Source organism: Podarcis cretensis (assembly GCF_951804945.1).
Source record: "Podarcis cretensis genome assembly, chromosome: 5".
Lineage (NCBI taxonomy): Eukaryota > Metazoa > Chordata > Lepidosauria > Squamata > Lacertidae > Podarcis > Podarcis cretensis.
The window spans coordinates 80,029,629-80,040,809 of record NC_137174.1 but is presented as its reverse complement, the minus strand read 5'-3'; the positions used below and the strand labels follow the sequence as shown (position 1 = coordinate 80,040,809).

The 11,181-nt window shown below is 44.2% G+C and overlaps 1 protein-coding gene and 1 long non-coding RNA gene across 4 annotated transcripts in view; one reads left to right on the top strand and one right to left on the bottom strand.

The window, feature by feature from the left end:
- Window positions 1-1,852: 1,852 nt before the first annotated feature.
- LOC307217313 lies at window positions 1,853-3,568 on the top strand. The gene is made up of 2 exons (XR_013839557.1): window positions 1,853-2,196; window positions 2,574-3,568. It is a non-coding gene; the product is annotated as an uncharacterized lncRNA (long non-coding RNA).
- Window positions 3,569-6,150: 2,582 nt separating this feature from the next.
- The window catches only part of MME (membrane metalloendopeptidase), a 70,323-nt gene continuing 65,292 nt past the window's right edge, over window positions 6,151-11,181 (bottom strand). For 2 of the 3 annotated variants that reach the window (XM_079977854.1, XM_079977853.1), the window contains exons 21-23: window positions 10,382-10,477; window positions 9,217-9,293; window positions 6,151-6,931 (exon numbers count right to left, since the gene is read on the bottom strand). In XM_079977854.1, the coding sequence (XP_079833980.1) occupies window positions 6,832-6,931; window positions 9,217-9,293; window positions 10,382-10,477 (273 nt within the window). In that variant the 3' untranslated portion in view covers window positions 6,151-6,831. The remainder of the gene's footprint in view (window positions 6,932-9,216; window positions 9,294-10,381; window positions 10,478-11,181) is intronic. The other variant, XM_079977855.1, reaches the window with a different exon arrangement.

Here is an 11,181-nt window from a genome sequence, read left to right as displayed (position 1 = left end):
GGCTGCACCATGGGAGACACCAAGGCAAGGCCTGGTGCGAGGTCACACCGATCTGCACAGCATCTCTCGATTCTGCTGGGACCAGTGTGACTTAGCGGAAGGCTGTGCCAGCCTAAGCACTGTCAGGAGATGTGTGCGATGTTGCGTGTAGCGCATATGCTCTCACCAGCACGCAATGTGTGCCGGCCCCGCCAATCTTGGGGAAAACCCGGCGCCTCTGGGACCTACTGCCCTGTTACAAACTCTGGATTTGACTACAACTGCTTTTCTTGATATGCTTATTTGTTGTACTGAAATTAACATTGCAGCCATAACCTTTCCTTCAGCTAATTCTAAACATGGCACGGACTGTTAAGTAATTCAATGTACAGTGGTATCTTGGTTCATGAACTTAATCCATTTCGGAAGTCTGTTCTTAAACCAAAGCGTTCTTAAACCAAGGTGTGCTTTCCCATAGAATCGTTCTTAAACCAAAGCGTTCTTAAACCAGGGTGTGCTTTCCCATAGAAGCGTTCTTAAACCAAGGTGCGCTTTCCCATAGAAAGCAATGCAAAATGGATTAATCCGTTCCAGACTTTTAAAAAAACAACCCCTAAATCAGCAATTTAACATGGATTTTACTATCTAACAAGACCATTGATCCGTAAAATGAAAGCGATAATCAATGTACTGTACTCAGTGGCATAGCGTGGGGGGTGCAGGGGGGCCGGCCGCACCGGGCGCAACATCTGGGGGTTAGGGTTAGGGGCGCAAATCCACGGGTTAGGGGGCGCAAATCCACGGGTTAGGGGGGCACAAATTACTTGCCCTGCCCCGGGTGCTGACAACCCACGCTACGCCACTGACTGTACTATAAAATAAATAAAACAGTGTTGTAGGTGATAAAAATAAAAATTAAAAGTATTTCTTACCTGCACTGATGATAGTCATTGTTTGGATGGGGGGCTTTTATCCATTTCCGCAGTCACACAATCAATCAATCAATCAATCAATCAATAACTGAACTGGGATCCACACAGATCCCACCCCCATGCTGCTGTGGGAAATGCTCCCTAGAGCGCATGCTTCCCGCTACTGTGAGAACAGAGTGCTGGAGTCAATGGACCCTTAGCCTGATGCTACAAGCGCATCTTATGTCTTTATGTTTTGTCTGAGGTCTGAGTTCCTCAGTCCCAAGGTTGATTTCTCAGCTTTTCCTGCTGTCTTGATGCATCACTGTTTTCATCTGCACAAAAGTTCACCAAATCATGAAAATCCAATAAACCTGGCATCTGCACTTCAGAGCAGAATGGTTCTTTAGTTTCCATATGTTGGTGGCATTTACATCTAGGGACTCAGCTACATTAGTAAAGAAAAAGTGTTTTAAACGCGTTATAACACTGACACCGGGACGCGGGTGGCGCTGTGGGTAAAACCTCAGTGCCTAGGACTTACCGATCGCATGGTCGGCGGTTCGAATCCCCGCGGCGGGGTGAGCTCCCATCGTTCGGTCCCAGCTCCTGCCCACCTAGCAGTTCGAAAGCACCCCTAAGTGCAAGTATATAAATAGGTACCACTTTATAGTGGGAAGGTAAACGGCGTTTCCGTGTGCGGCAGTGGTGCTGGCTCGCCAGTGCAGCTTAGTCACACTGGCCACGTGACCCGGAAGTGTCTTCGGATGGCGCCGGCTCCTGGCCTCTTGAGCGAGATGAGCGCGCAACCCTAGAGTCGGACACGACTGGCCTGTACGGGCAGGGGTACCTTTAACACTGACACCAGATGGCGCTGTGGAGTTCCATTTTTTGGCAACGTGATTTCCCTTTATGAGGTTTACAATGCGTTTTCCCGAAACCTTTTTTATGTGTCGAGATCCAGTCTAGTTCATATATGCACACATTTTTTTCATGCTGTTTTGCACGCAGATAACCAACAATGTGGAGAAAAGTGTTGATGTCACTAAGTGGATTTAATTGCACAGCCAATTCTGTCTTTATGGCATGGGGAAAATATAGTGGCAATTTCAGAAGCAGCTGCTGGCTGAGTGTTTGTGTGTGGTGGTTCACCTGCTTCACACCAGCGTTGCTGCAAATGGCTTCTGTGATTCTGTGTATGAGATCATGTGGAGAAAATAAGCATGCTGAAGTCTATGAACCGGCTCTTCATTCAAGTCCTCAACCTTGGGCTTTGAGGGTCAGTTGAAACAGAGGAGGGACGCAGGTGAAGGAGGGACGCAGGTGGCGCTGTGGGTTAAAGCCTCAGCGCCTAGGACTTGCCGATTGAAAGGTCGGCGGTTCGAATCCCTGCGGTGGGGTGCGCTCCCGCTGCTCGGTCCCAGCGCCTGCCAACCTAGCAGTTCGAAAGCACCTCCGGGTGCAAGTAGATAAATAGGGACCGCTTACCAGCGGGAAGGTAAACGGCGTTTCCGTGTGCGGCTCTGGCTCGCCAGAGCAGCGATGTCACGCTGGCCACGTGACCCGGAAGTGTCTCCAGACAGCGCTGGCCCCTGGCCTCTTGAGTGAGATGGGCGCACAACCCCAGAGTCTGTCAAGACTGGCCCGTATGGGCAGGGGTACCTTTACCTTTACCTGAAACAGAGCAGCTGAAAGGCCCAGGCTCATGTGCTCCTTCCATGTTTTCCCTCAGCAGGTTGCTTGTCCTGATAGGAACTTTTTGATCTCTATTTTATAAAGTGTGACCAAAGTACTCAAAGGCACTCTGAACAACATTCCCTCTGAGGTTTATCATGTCTAGGGATAGAGGAGAATCATAGAATTGTAGAGCTGGAAGGGACTTTGCTGCCAGAAAGTTATTCCTGGCGTTTGGTTGGAATCTCTTGTAACTTGAAGCCATTGGAGCAGGAGAAAACAAGCTTGCTTCATCTTGTGTGTGACAGTCCTTTAGATATTTGAAGATAGCTAGAATGTCTCATCTCTGTCTCCTCTTTTCCAGGCTAAACGTACCCAACCCTCTCAACCATTCCTCATAAGCCTTGGCTTCCAGATCCTTGATCATCTTGGTTGTCCCCCTCTGCACACGTTCCGGCCTGTCATTTTGAATTCTGAATCTGTCTTCTGTGGCATTAGCTACCCCTCTCAGTTTGGTGTCATCTGCAAATTTCATGAGCACCCACCAAATTCCTTCATCCAAGTCATTTATACTGTAAAGATGTTGGAACAACAATGGGCTCAGGTCAGAATCCTGCAGCACCCCACTTGCTACTTTTTCTCCAGAATTAATGAGCACCCTGTGGAATTTAGTTCGGTTCTTATTTAAATGTGAACCTATGTCATTTGTGCTTCCTGATACAGGGTGCAAACCACAACAGAGCCATCCTTCAAAATTCACACTTCTCTGAATTTTGCAGTGCAGGTCTCCAGGCAAGCAGTGCATACAACAGTGCATATACTAGGATAAAGTGTGCATAGAAACACATATATTCATGAAAATAGCATACAAAAATGCAATATATATGGGAAATGGCTTGAATAATTGTGCCTACTGGGCAGAATTGCATACAAAAATGTATATGTGAGGGAGAAATTCACCCTAAAACGTTGCTGAGTTTTCATAAGAATTGTGTTTTTTTTTATGATGTGGAAATGTGAAGAACTGAATTTAAGATGGGAAATTGAGAAACTGAGGGAAACCTAATTTGACAGATTCATTTATCTTTGAGCCAATCATTCTGCCCAGACTAGTGATCAAGGAATATGTATATGATCTCTCATTAATCATTTGTTCCTCCCACACTTTTCAGTGTATTGGTGTGTTGTTGTTTTTTTTTTAAAAAATGGATTTTCTGTGCCAAGGTGACACAAATAATGCACTTGTGCAATTGTGCAGATGTACAATTTTCAGCCCACAAAATACTGAGAGTCTGAAGGTGACCTGAGTCCTTTCTTGGATTGAACTGAATCTAATAAATATAATTTCTAGAACTAATCCAATAAATAATTTTTTTAGGTCTTATTAGGTTGAATTGGAACAATACAGTGAGTTTCAAGGACATGTTTTACCTGATGGTTACTATAGCAATGTAATCATCAGACATTCAGTCACAAGTGTGTTAAAATAGAGAGTTGGCTTGAAATATAATTACTCATGAGGAGTTGGTCTGAAACTTGGAGGGAGGTGGGCGTTCTTAAGATATGCACCTGGTTCCCTGTGTCAACTCAGTAACCTGAAGGTCATTGCATGCCAGACAGAGGTGCTGTTAGTGGGAAGTTCCTCTGCCCATTTATAAATGCTATTTAACTTGTTTTGGATTGGACTGAACTTCTGCTAAAGCAGATTACTGAAACACATCAACCCCAGTGACCATTCTGGTCTGCAAGGTGGATCCTTTGCCTTCGATCTCAGAAGGTTTCTGTCCACAGGCATGAGGATCAAACAAAACAATACTAAGGTGACACTGGTACTCCTTGGAGATTAGAAAAGTTCAGAGACCTAAGGATGCACCCCACACTAAGTATTGCTGGAGAGGTGTAACATGCCAATTTGACAAAATAAGATGGCAGTGGAGCCTGAAAAAGAAAATGAAAGAAAAGGGCAGCCATAGAAGCAGGTCACCAGACACCTTCACTGCAAGCAGAAGTCAAAATTTTCCAAATCATCACTCAAGGCACATTGAAGAGATTTATGATGGCATGTGGAATTTCAGCTTCTGAATCTCAGAAATCATGGCAGTGAATCTGATCGTTCTTCTGCCAAAGAAAGCTGTGTAATCCCATGTACAGGGCACACTCCAAGATCCACTTTCCTTCAACTTAATAGTGTCAAATGAGTGTGTGTGTGTGTGTGTGTGTGTGTGTGTGTGGTGTGTGTGTGTGACACCTTTCCATGCCAAGCAAAGATGTACTGCAACAGTACAGGCAATAAGGGACACATGGCTTAAATTTAATTATCACAATGCTTTATCAGATGACAAACTTGAAAAGAAAAGAATTTGCACAGGCAGTCCTCAAATGCTCAGAAATGGACCCATTCGAGTCATCTGAGGTATCAAGTAGTAATTTATTTGGAAAGATCTGTGTGTTTCAGTGCCAGAAGCAGTAGGTTCCTTGGCCACCTGCAGGAGGGCATTTGAAAACTATTGTAGCAGATTTAAAAGACTTATCACTAGTAAGGGTCCACATAATGTAAATGCCTACGTATGCACCATTATCACTGAAGCAAAATGTCCTGTTGGTTCAAAGGAATCACAAGCAACTTTTGTGCTACATTTGAAAGTCCTAACATTTGTAGAACCGGCTTCTAGAAGTTCTTCTCAAAACCATTCAGTCAGTCTGTATATCTTATTAGTAGAGATCTCTGTGTTGAGACTTAATCATCTGTTGAATGGTTTGTACACTCTAACAAAATGCACCCATTGTAATAATATATAACAATTCATGTCCGGTATAATTCAGAATTAAATATAAAAAGTATGGTCATATATATTATTACAAATACTTTTTCATCCTCTTCTTTGGAAAAAAAAAGACAAAAGTTTTGAGAAAAAGCAGGAAAATCTTAGAAAAAACATGAAGGAGTTTTTGATTACAACTGCAGTGATTACAACATACGCTAAAAAAAATTCATAAATTATCTACAGTATAGGTTTTGGCTGGAAAGCAGCAAACGATAAATTTGGTCAACAGTTAATCCCTTAAGTAGATTACACTTTCGTCTTTGGGTTGTTCTCATGAAGATGGCTTCACACAAAAAGGAAAAAGAAAAGAAAAAAGAAAATGAAAAGGAACAGAAGAAAGCTTGGAGACGAGTCCACGGGGTGAAGACGTCTTGTATGGGCAAGGGTGCCATATGTAATATGTAAGTCAGAAGCGCTTTGTACCACTACCTGCCTCCCATGAGGATGAAAACAGTAGTGAGGAAGGAGAACTATTTGGTGGTTTTGCCTTCATCCAGTGATTGTGGATGTCAAAACAGAGCACAGGACAGTGCCAACCAAAACCTCTCAAGAAGCAGCACCCATAAGCAGATGTTTGCAGGCAAGCACTGCCATCTCACAGATGGTTCCGCATCTCACCTGTATTGTAACGCTCACCTGTTCCCTGCTGATCGTGCACGTCTTTTGTTGTAAAAACAGAAATTCCTTACGTGTGACAAGCTTTCTGCCACTATGGCTGGGGCCATTGGTGTTGTCTAGATGCAAATCACTTTTTATATAAAAAAAGGGTGCACTGAGTTTTGAGCATTTACAAACGGTAAATTGCTAGGGTCCCTTATAGGGCTCTTTTTTCCTCCAGGCCTTGCAGTTCCCAAGGCCACACTGGGAGACACAAGCATTTGGTGAAGCACACCAGCCGTAATAGGAGATGTGTGAGAAACCACATCATAGGCTTTTGACTCACTTGACACATGTCCAAGCTAATGTGTGACTTGGTGCTCCCTCCTTTCGTCTGATTTATAAATATCAGAACACCTTCACGGGACGGCAGGTCATTAAGGCTGAATACGCTTTCCTGGAAACAAGTTTCACGGAAATCGGTGGGACTCACTTTCACAGAAAAACGTGGCGATGGAAAGGGTAAAACGTGAAATAGAATCTGCAGGCTAAATGGAAAGCAGGATTAAAATGGTAAGATCATTGTGGGGGAAAAGAAATGAAGAACCCTTAAGTATGCAGTGATTTATCATTTCCCGAGTTTCGCCAGAGTAATTGTTGGCAGTCGCTGCCTTAGCGATGTTTTCTCCTCCTCCTCCTCCTCCTCCTCCCTTTCTAGAAAATGCATCGCTTGGTATGTCTCTGTTATCGTTCCTTTTTTGTGACAAATCCACTCCGGCCATCCTCAAAGCATTCTCGATTTCTGGAAAGCTTCTCCTCCTTCGAGTCCACTCTATGTAGCTTCATCACCAAACGCGGCACTTTTTCACGGGATCCATGTATTCCGCATTGGTACACTTAAAGGCTTCAGAAAACTCTTCTGTGTTCTGCAGTGTTCCTAGGACCCTTTAAAACAAGATGAGAATATGTTAGTTCTGCTTCATAAATAACTACATTCAGGGCAGCAACTTCTGCTGCTTGCTCAGGAAGCATACAATTTTTGGGAAGATGACTATGGCATCTTAGCACTGTGTGAAGAAGATCCTAGTTTCAGTCCTCAGCACCTTCAGGTAACAACAACAACAACAACAACAACAACAACAACAACAACATTTTATTTATACCCCACCCTCCCTGGCCCGAGCCGGGCTTAGGGAGGCTAACACCAATAAAATCACAGTAAAAACATAATAGGGGAAAAAGAGGGGGAGACCCAATTTAAAATACAGGTTAAAATGCAATTTAAAATGCAGCCTCATTTTAAAATAGCTGATAAATCAAGACCATAAGGGGAGGGGAAACGTAAGGGTCAGACCGAGTCCAAACCAAAGGCCAGGTGGAACAGCTCTGTCTTGCAGGCCCTGCGGAAAGATTTCAAGTCCCGCAGGGTCCTAGTCTCTTGTGACAGAGCGTTCTACCATGTCAGGGCCAGGGCTGAAAAGGCCCTGGCCCTAGTTGAAACCAATCTAACCTCCTTGAGGCTCGGGACCTCCAGAGTGTTGTTATTTGTGGACCTTAAGGTCCTCCATGGGGCATACCAGGAGAGGCGGTCCCGTAGGTACGTGGGTCCTAGGCTGGGAGAGATGAATCTGAAAAACTGGAGAGCTATTGCCAGTCACTATTGAGCTAGATGGACCAGTTGTTTGACTTGGTATGCAGCAGTTCCCTGAAATACACATTTTTAAAAAGCAACCATCATCTTTGCAATGTGGTTGTCATTGCAAAACCACTCCCCCCAAAGCCGGTTCTTACTGTGCACGGGGCATTGCCTTTGCAGAAAGGCAACTAGGAACTGGGAGCTGGAACATATAGCATAAAGGCAGGCCAGGAGACCTGTGCATTCTTTCCCTTGCATAGATTGCCAAGGAAGAAGGAAATGAACGCTGCTATCCCACAATGCTTAAGTGATGATGCCCTCCCACTCACCACTAGGAATTACTACCCAGTGGTTGCAACAGTTACTATTGGCTGAATGAGTTGTCCAAAGTGGAGTGTATATATTTACAGCTGTCTCGTCAGTAATGAAATGCAGTGCTTGTTAGGGAACGCTAAACCGTGTCCAAACAAAAGATATGCAATGATCTCAAAGAATGAATCAGCAATGCAAGTGGATAAAAGGCACACCAGGCAAATGTCCTGGGAACTGCCCTATCCAAAGCAAACACTGTAGCTGAGAAATTCAGCTGAGTGTAGGATTTTGGAATATAATTGCATCAGGGAGAAAGTCGGAGATTTCCTGGAAAAACAACAACAAAGCCTTGAGAGCACACCCACATGAAAATACCATTCTGAGGCCAGCTTCAGGAACAGTTGATGCATTCAATAAATGTTTGGTTATGCAGGGTATACTGATAAAGTGAGCATTTGCAAAAACGGAATAAAAGGAATACTGATGAGAAGTATACCAGGAAGGTAAAAGCACAGGCTCAGAATTGTATAATAGCAGCACAAAGGCATTCACTCATCTATCACAATATCTTTATATTTTCCATTATTAATCCAGTTTGATTTAATAGAACATTGCATTTCTCCGGACCATCCTGTGAACTCAGAACAGGATGGAGAAACCGATGCCTTATGGCGGGTAATCAATGTATACTTTGCAAACTGGATTTTTAAAAAACCCATTCAGGTACGATGAACACATTTCTAAGGCCAAATTTTTGTGTGGCTCTCCACACTGTACTACTACTACCCAAAAAGACATTTGCTGTTTGGGTGGTAGTAGTACTGTTGTGTACCGTTGAAAGGGTGGAGACAGTTGTTGTCCCCACACTATGATGAAACACAAATTGTTCCAGGAAGCAGACATTAAAAAACATGTGGTGGAAGCCATTTGAACTCACGTCTTCTGCCCTAGAAACAAGCATCTTAGAATGCAGGGAATGTGTCAGTGGTGGACCTGGGTAATATGGTGCCATGTGCGAGGCCAAAATCCACTCCCCCCCTGCCCTTGTGCTGCCTTCCCAAAGGTGGGTCAGAAGGTGACCGGCTTTGAAAAGGAGGCACAAGGTTCTGGCAGGGTCCTAGAGCCTTTGTATCTCCTTCCCAAAGGTGGGAAAGTGCTAACTAGGTTTTGGGAAGGAAGGGAGAGGATTCTGTGACCCCGCCAGAGCCCTCACATCTCCTTTCCCAAGCACTCTTGTAGGCAGTTAACAATTACTGTATTTTTCCGTCTATAAAATACTAACCTGAATTGGCCTGGGCTGTGGGCGTCTGTTGTAATAGAGTTGACAGCATATTCCGGCCTGTATGTCCCACACCATACCTTTAAAAGAACACACACACACACACACACACAGACAAAATATTGCAGAAATGATTATTTAAAAGCAGTGACACGTTCGTGTTGATTTTCAGAGCATTGGTCATGTTGCAATTGTAGCACGTTACCTGCCACACGCTTTAAAGACTAACAAAACGTATTGTGGCATAAGCTTCAGCTGTATTTTCCTGTAGTGGGGATGTGGGAAGGCTGTGTCTCATGCAGCTTTTCTTCTTCTTCTAATTGTTTTTTAAAGTGAAGTCATATATATATATATATATATATATATATATATATATATATATTTCCAGTACAGGTTTTTTAAAAAAATTAAAAGGAATTATTTAGTTTAGAGAAGCAAAATCAGCAAGTGCATCAACCACTTGGGTTCAGTAGGCAGCCTCTGTTATCTAGCAATGGATAGCTCAGTTCGTTAGAGCATGGTGCTGATATCACCAAGGTTGCAAGTTCGATTCCTGTACGGGACAGCTACATATTCCTGCATTGTTGGGGGTTGGACTAGATGGTCCTCAGGATTCCTTCCAACTCTACAATTCTATGATTCTATGTAGATTCTTGCACTTCAATTAAAGCCCAGAGGAATATGTCATGAGGTAACAGTTCAAGCAGGGATGCTGCAAGGCACTGGGATAAACGTTTATTGGAAAGAAAAACACCCACCCACCACCCTCAGCCGCCTCACTGTGGAAAGGGAAGCTCAGCGCCTATGGAAATCATAAAGACATTCTAAAGAGCCCCCCAGAATGAGGAAGAGAAACAGAACCATTTTTCTATGGGGAAGGAAACTTTCAGGAAATCAGAGAGCAGGTTCCATCTTGGTACTAGTACATGACCACACGTTAACTGTGCTTTACAGATTCACCTCCTGGATGCCTCCGTGCACTTAGCTGCGATTAACTTAATCTGACAGGCCACTCTCCTCTCGGCCCTGCTGCCATGAAGGCTGCTCGATTTAGCAATTCTGCCAGTTCACATTAAAAGGAGAAAAGCCAGCCTGCTGTTTCCAACTTAACTGTGAAATTGCAACTCAAAATAATTTCCAAAGCTTTCAATCAAGCAGAGCATAATACCTGTGCAAAGTTCAGAAAGAACAGCTGCTTATGGTTGAAGTCGAGTCCGGGGAGCAGCTTCTCGGCTCCGTTCTTCTCTACAAACTTTTCATAGGCCTGCCAAAGGAAGAGGAAGGGAAGAGAGATGATGGCCACCATGAAATCCAACCAGCTCAAACTGCGATGAGAATCAAGCGCAAAACTAGGGAAGGAGAAATCATAAGATTTCTGGTTGCTGCCACTTCGTGTCCTTGTCTTTGGGCACCTCCGGGAACATTATGCCAACGTGATCTTGATCCAATAATAGTGAATTAGTGGTTATTATTATTATTATTTGAGGGACGCAGGTGGTGCTGTGGGTTAAACCACAGAGCCTAGGACTTGCCAATCAGAAGGTTGGCGGTTCGAATCCCCGCAACGGGGTGAGCTCCCATTGCTCGGTCCCTGCTCCTGCCAACCTAGCAGTTCGAAAGCATGTCAAGTGCAAGCAGATAAATAGGTACCGCTTCAGTGGGAAGGCAAACGGCGTCTCCGTGCGCTCTTCTGGTTCACCAGAAGCGGCTTGCTGGCCACATGACCCGGAAGCTGTACGCCGGCTCCCTCGACCAATAAAGCGAGATGAGCACCGCAACCCCAGAGTTGGTCACGACTGGACCTAATGGTCAGGGATTCCTTTATCTTTACCTTTACCATTATTATTATTATTATTATTATTATTATTATTATGCGTTATTAGTTGCCCTACAATTCTTCTCCAAAGCTGCCACATTTCTGTGGGCCAGTGTGGGGTGGGCTATAGCACAAAGAAAGCAGGACAAAGA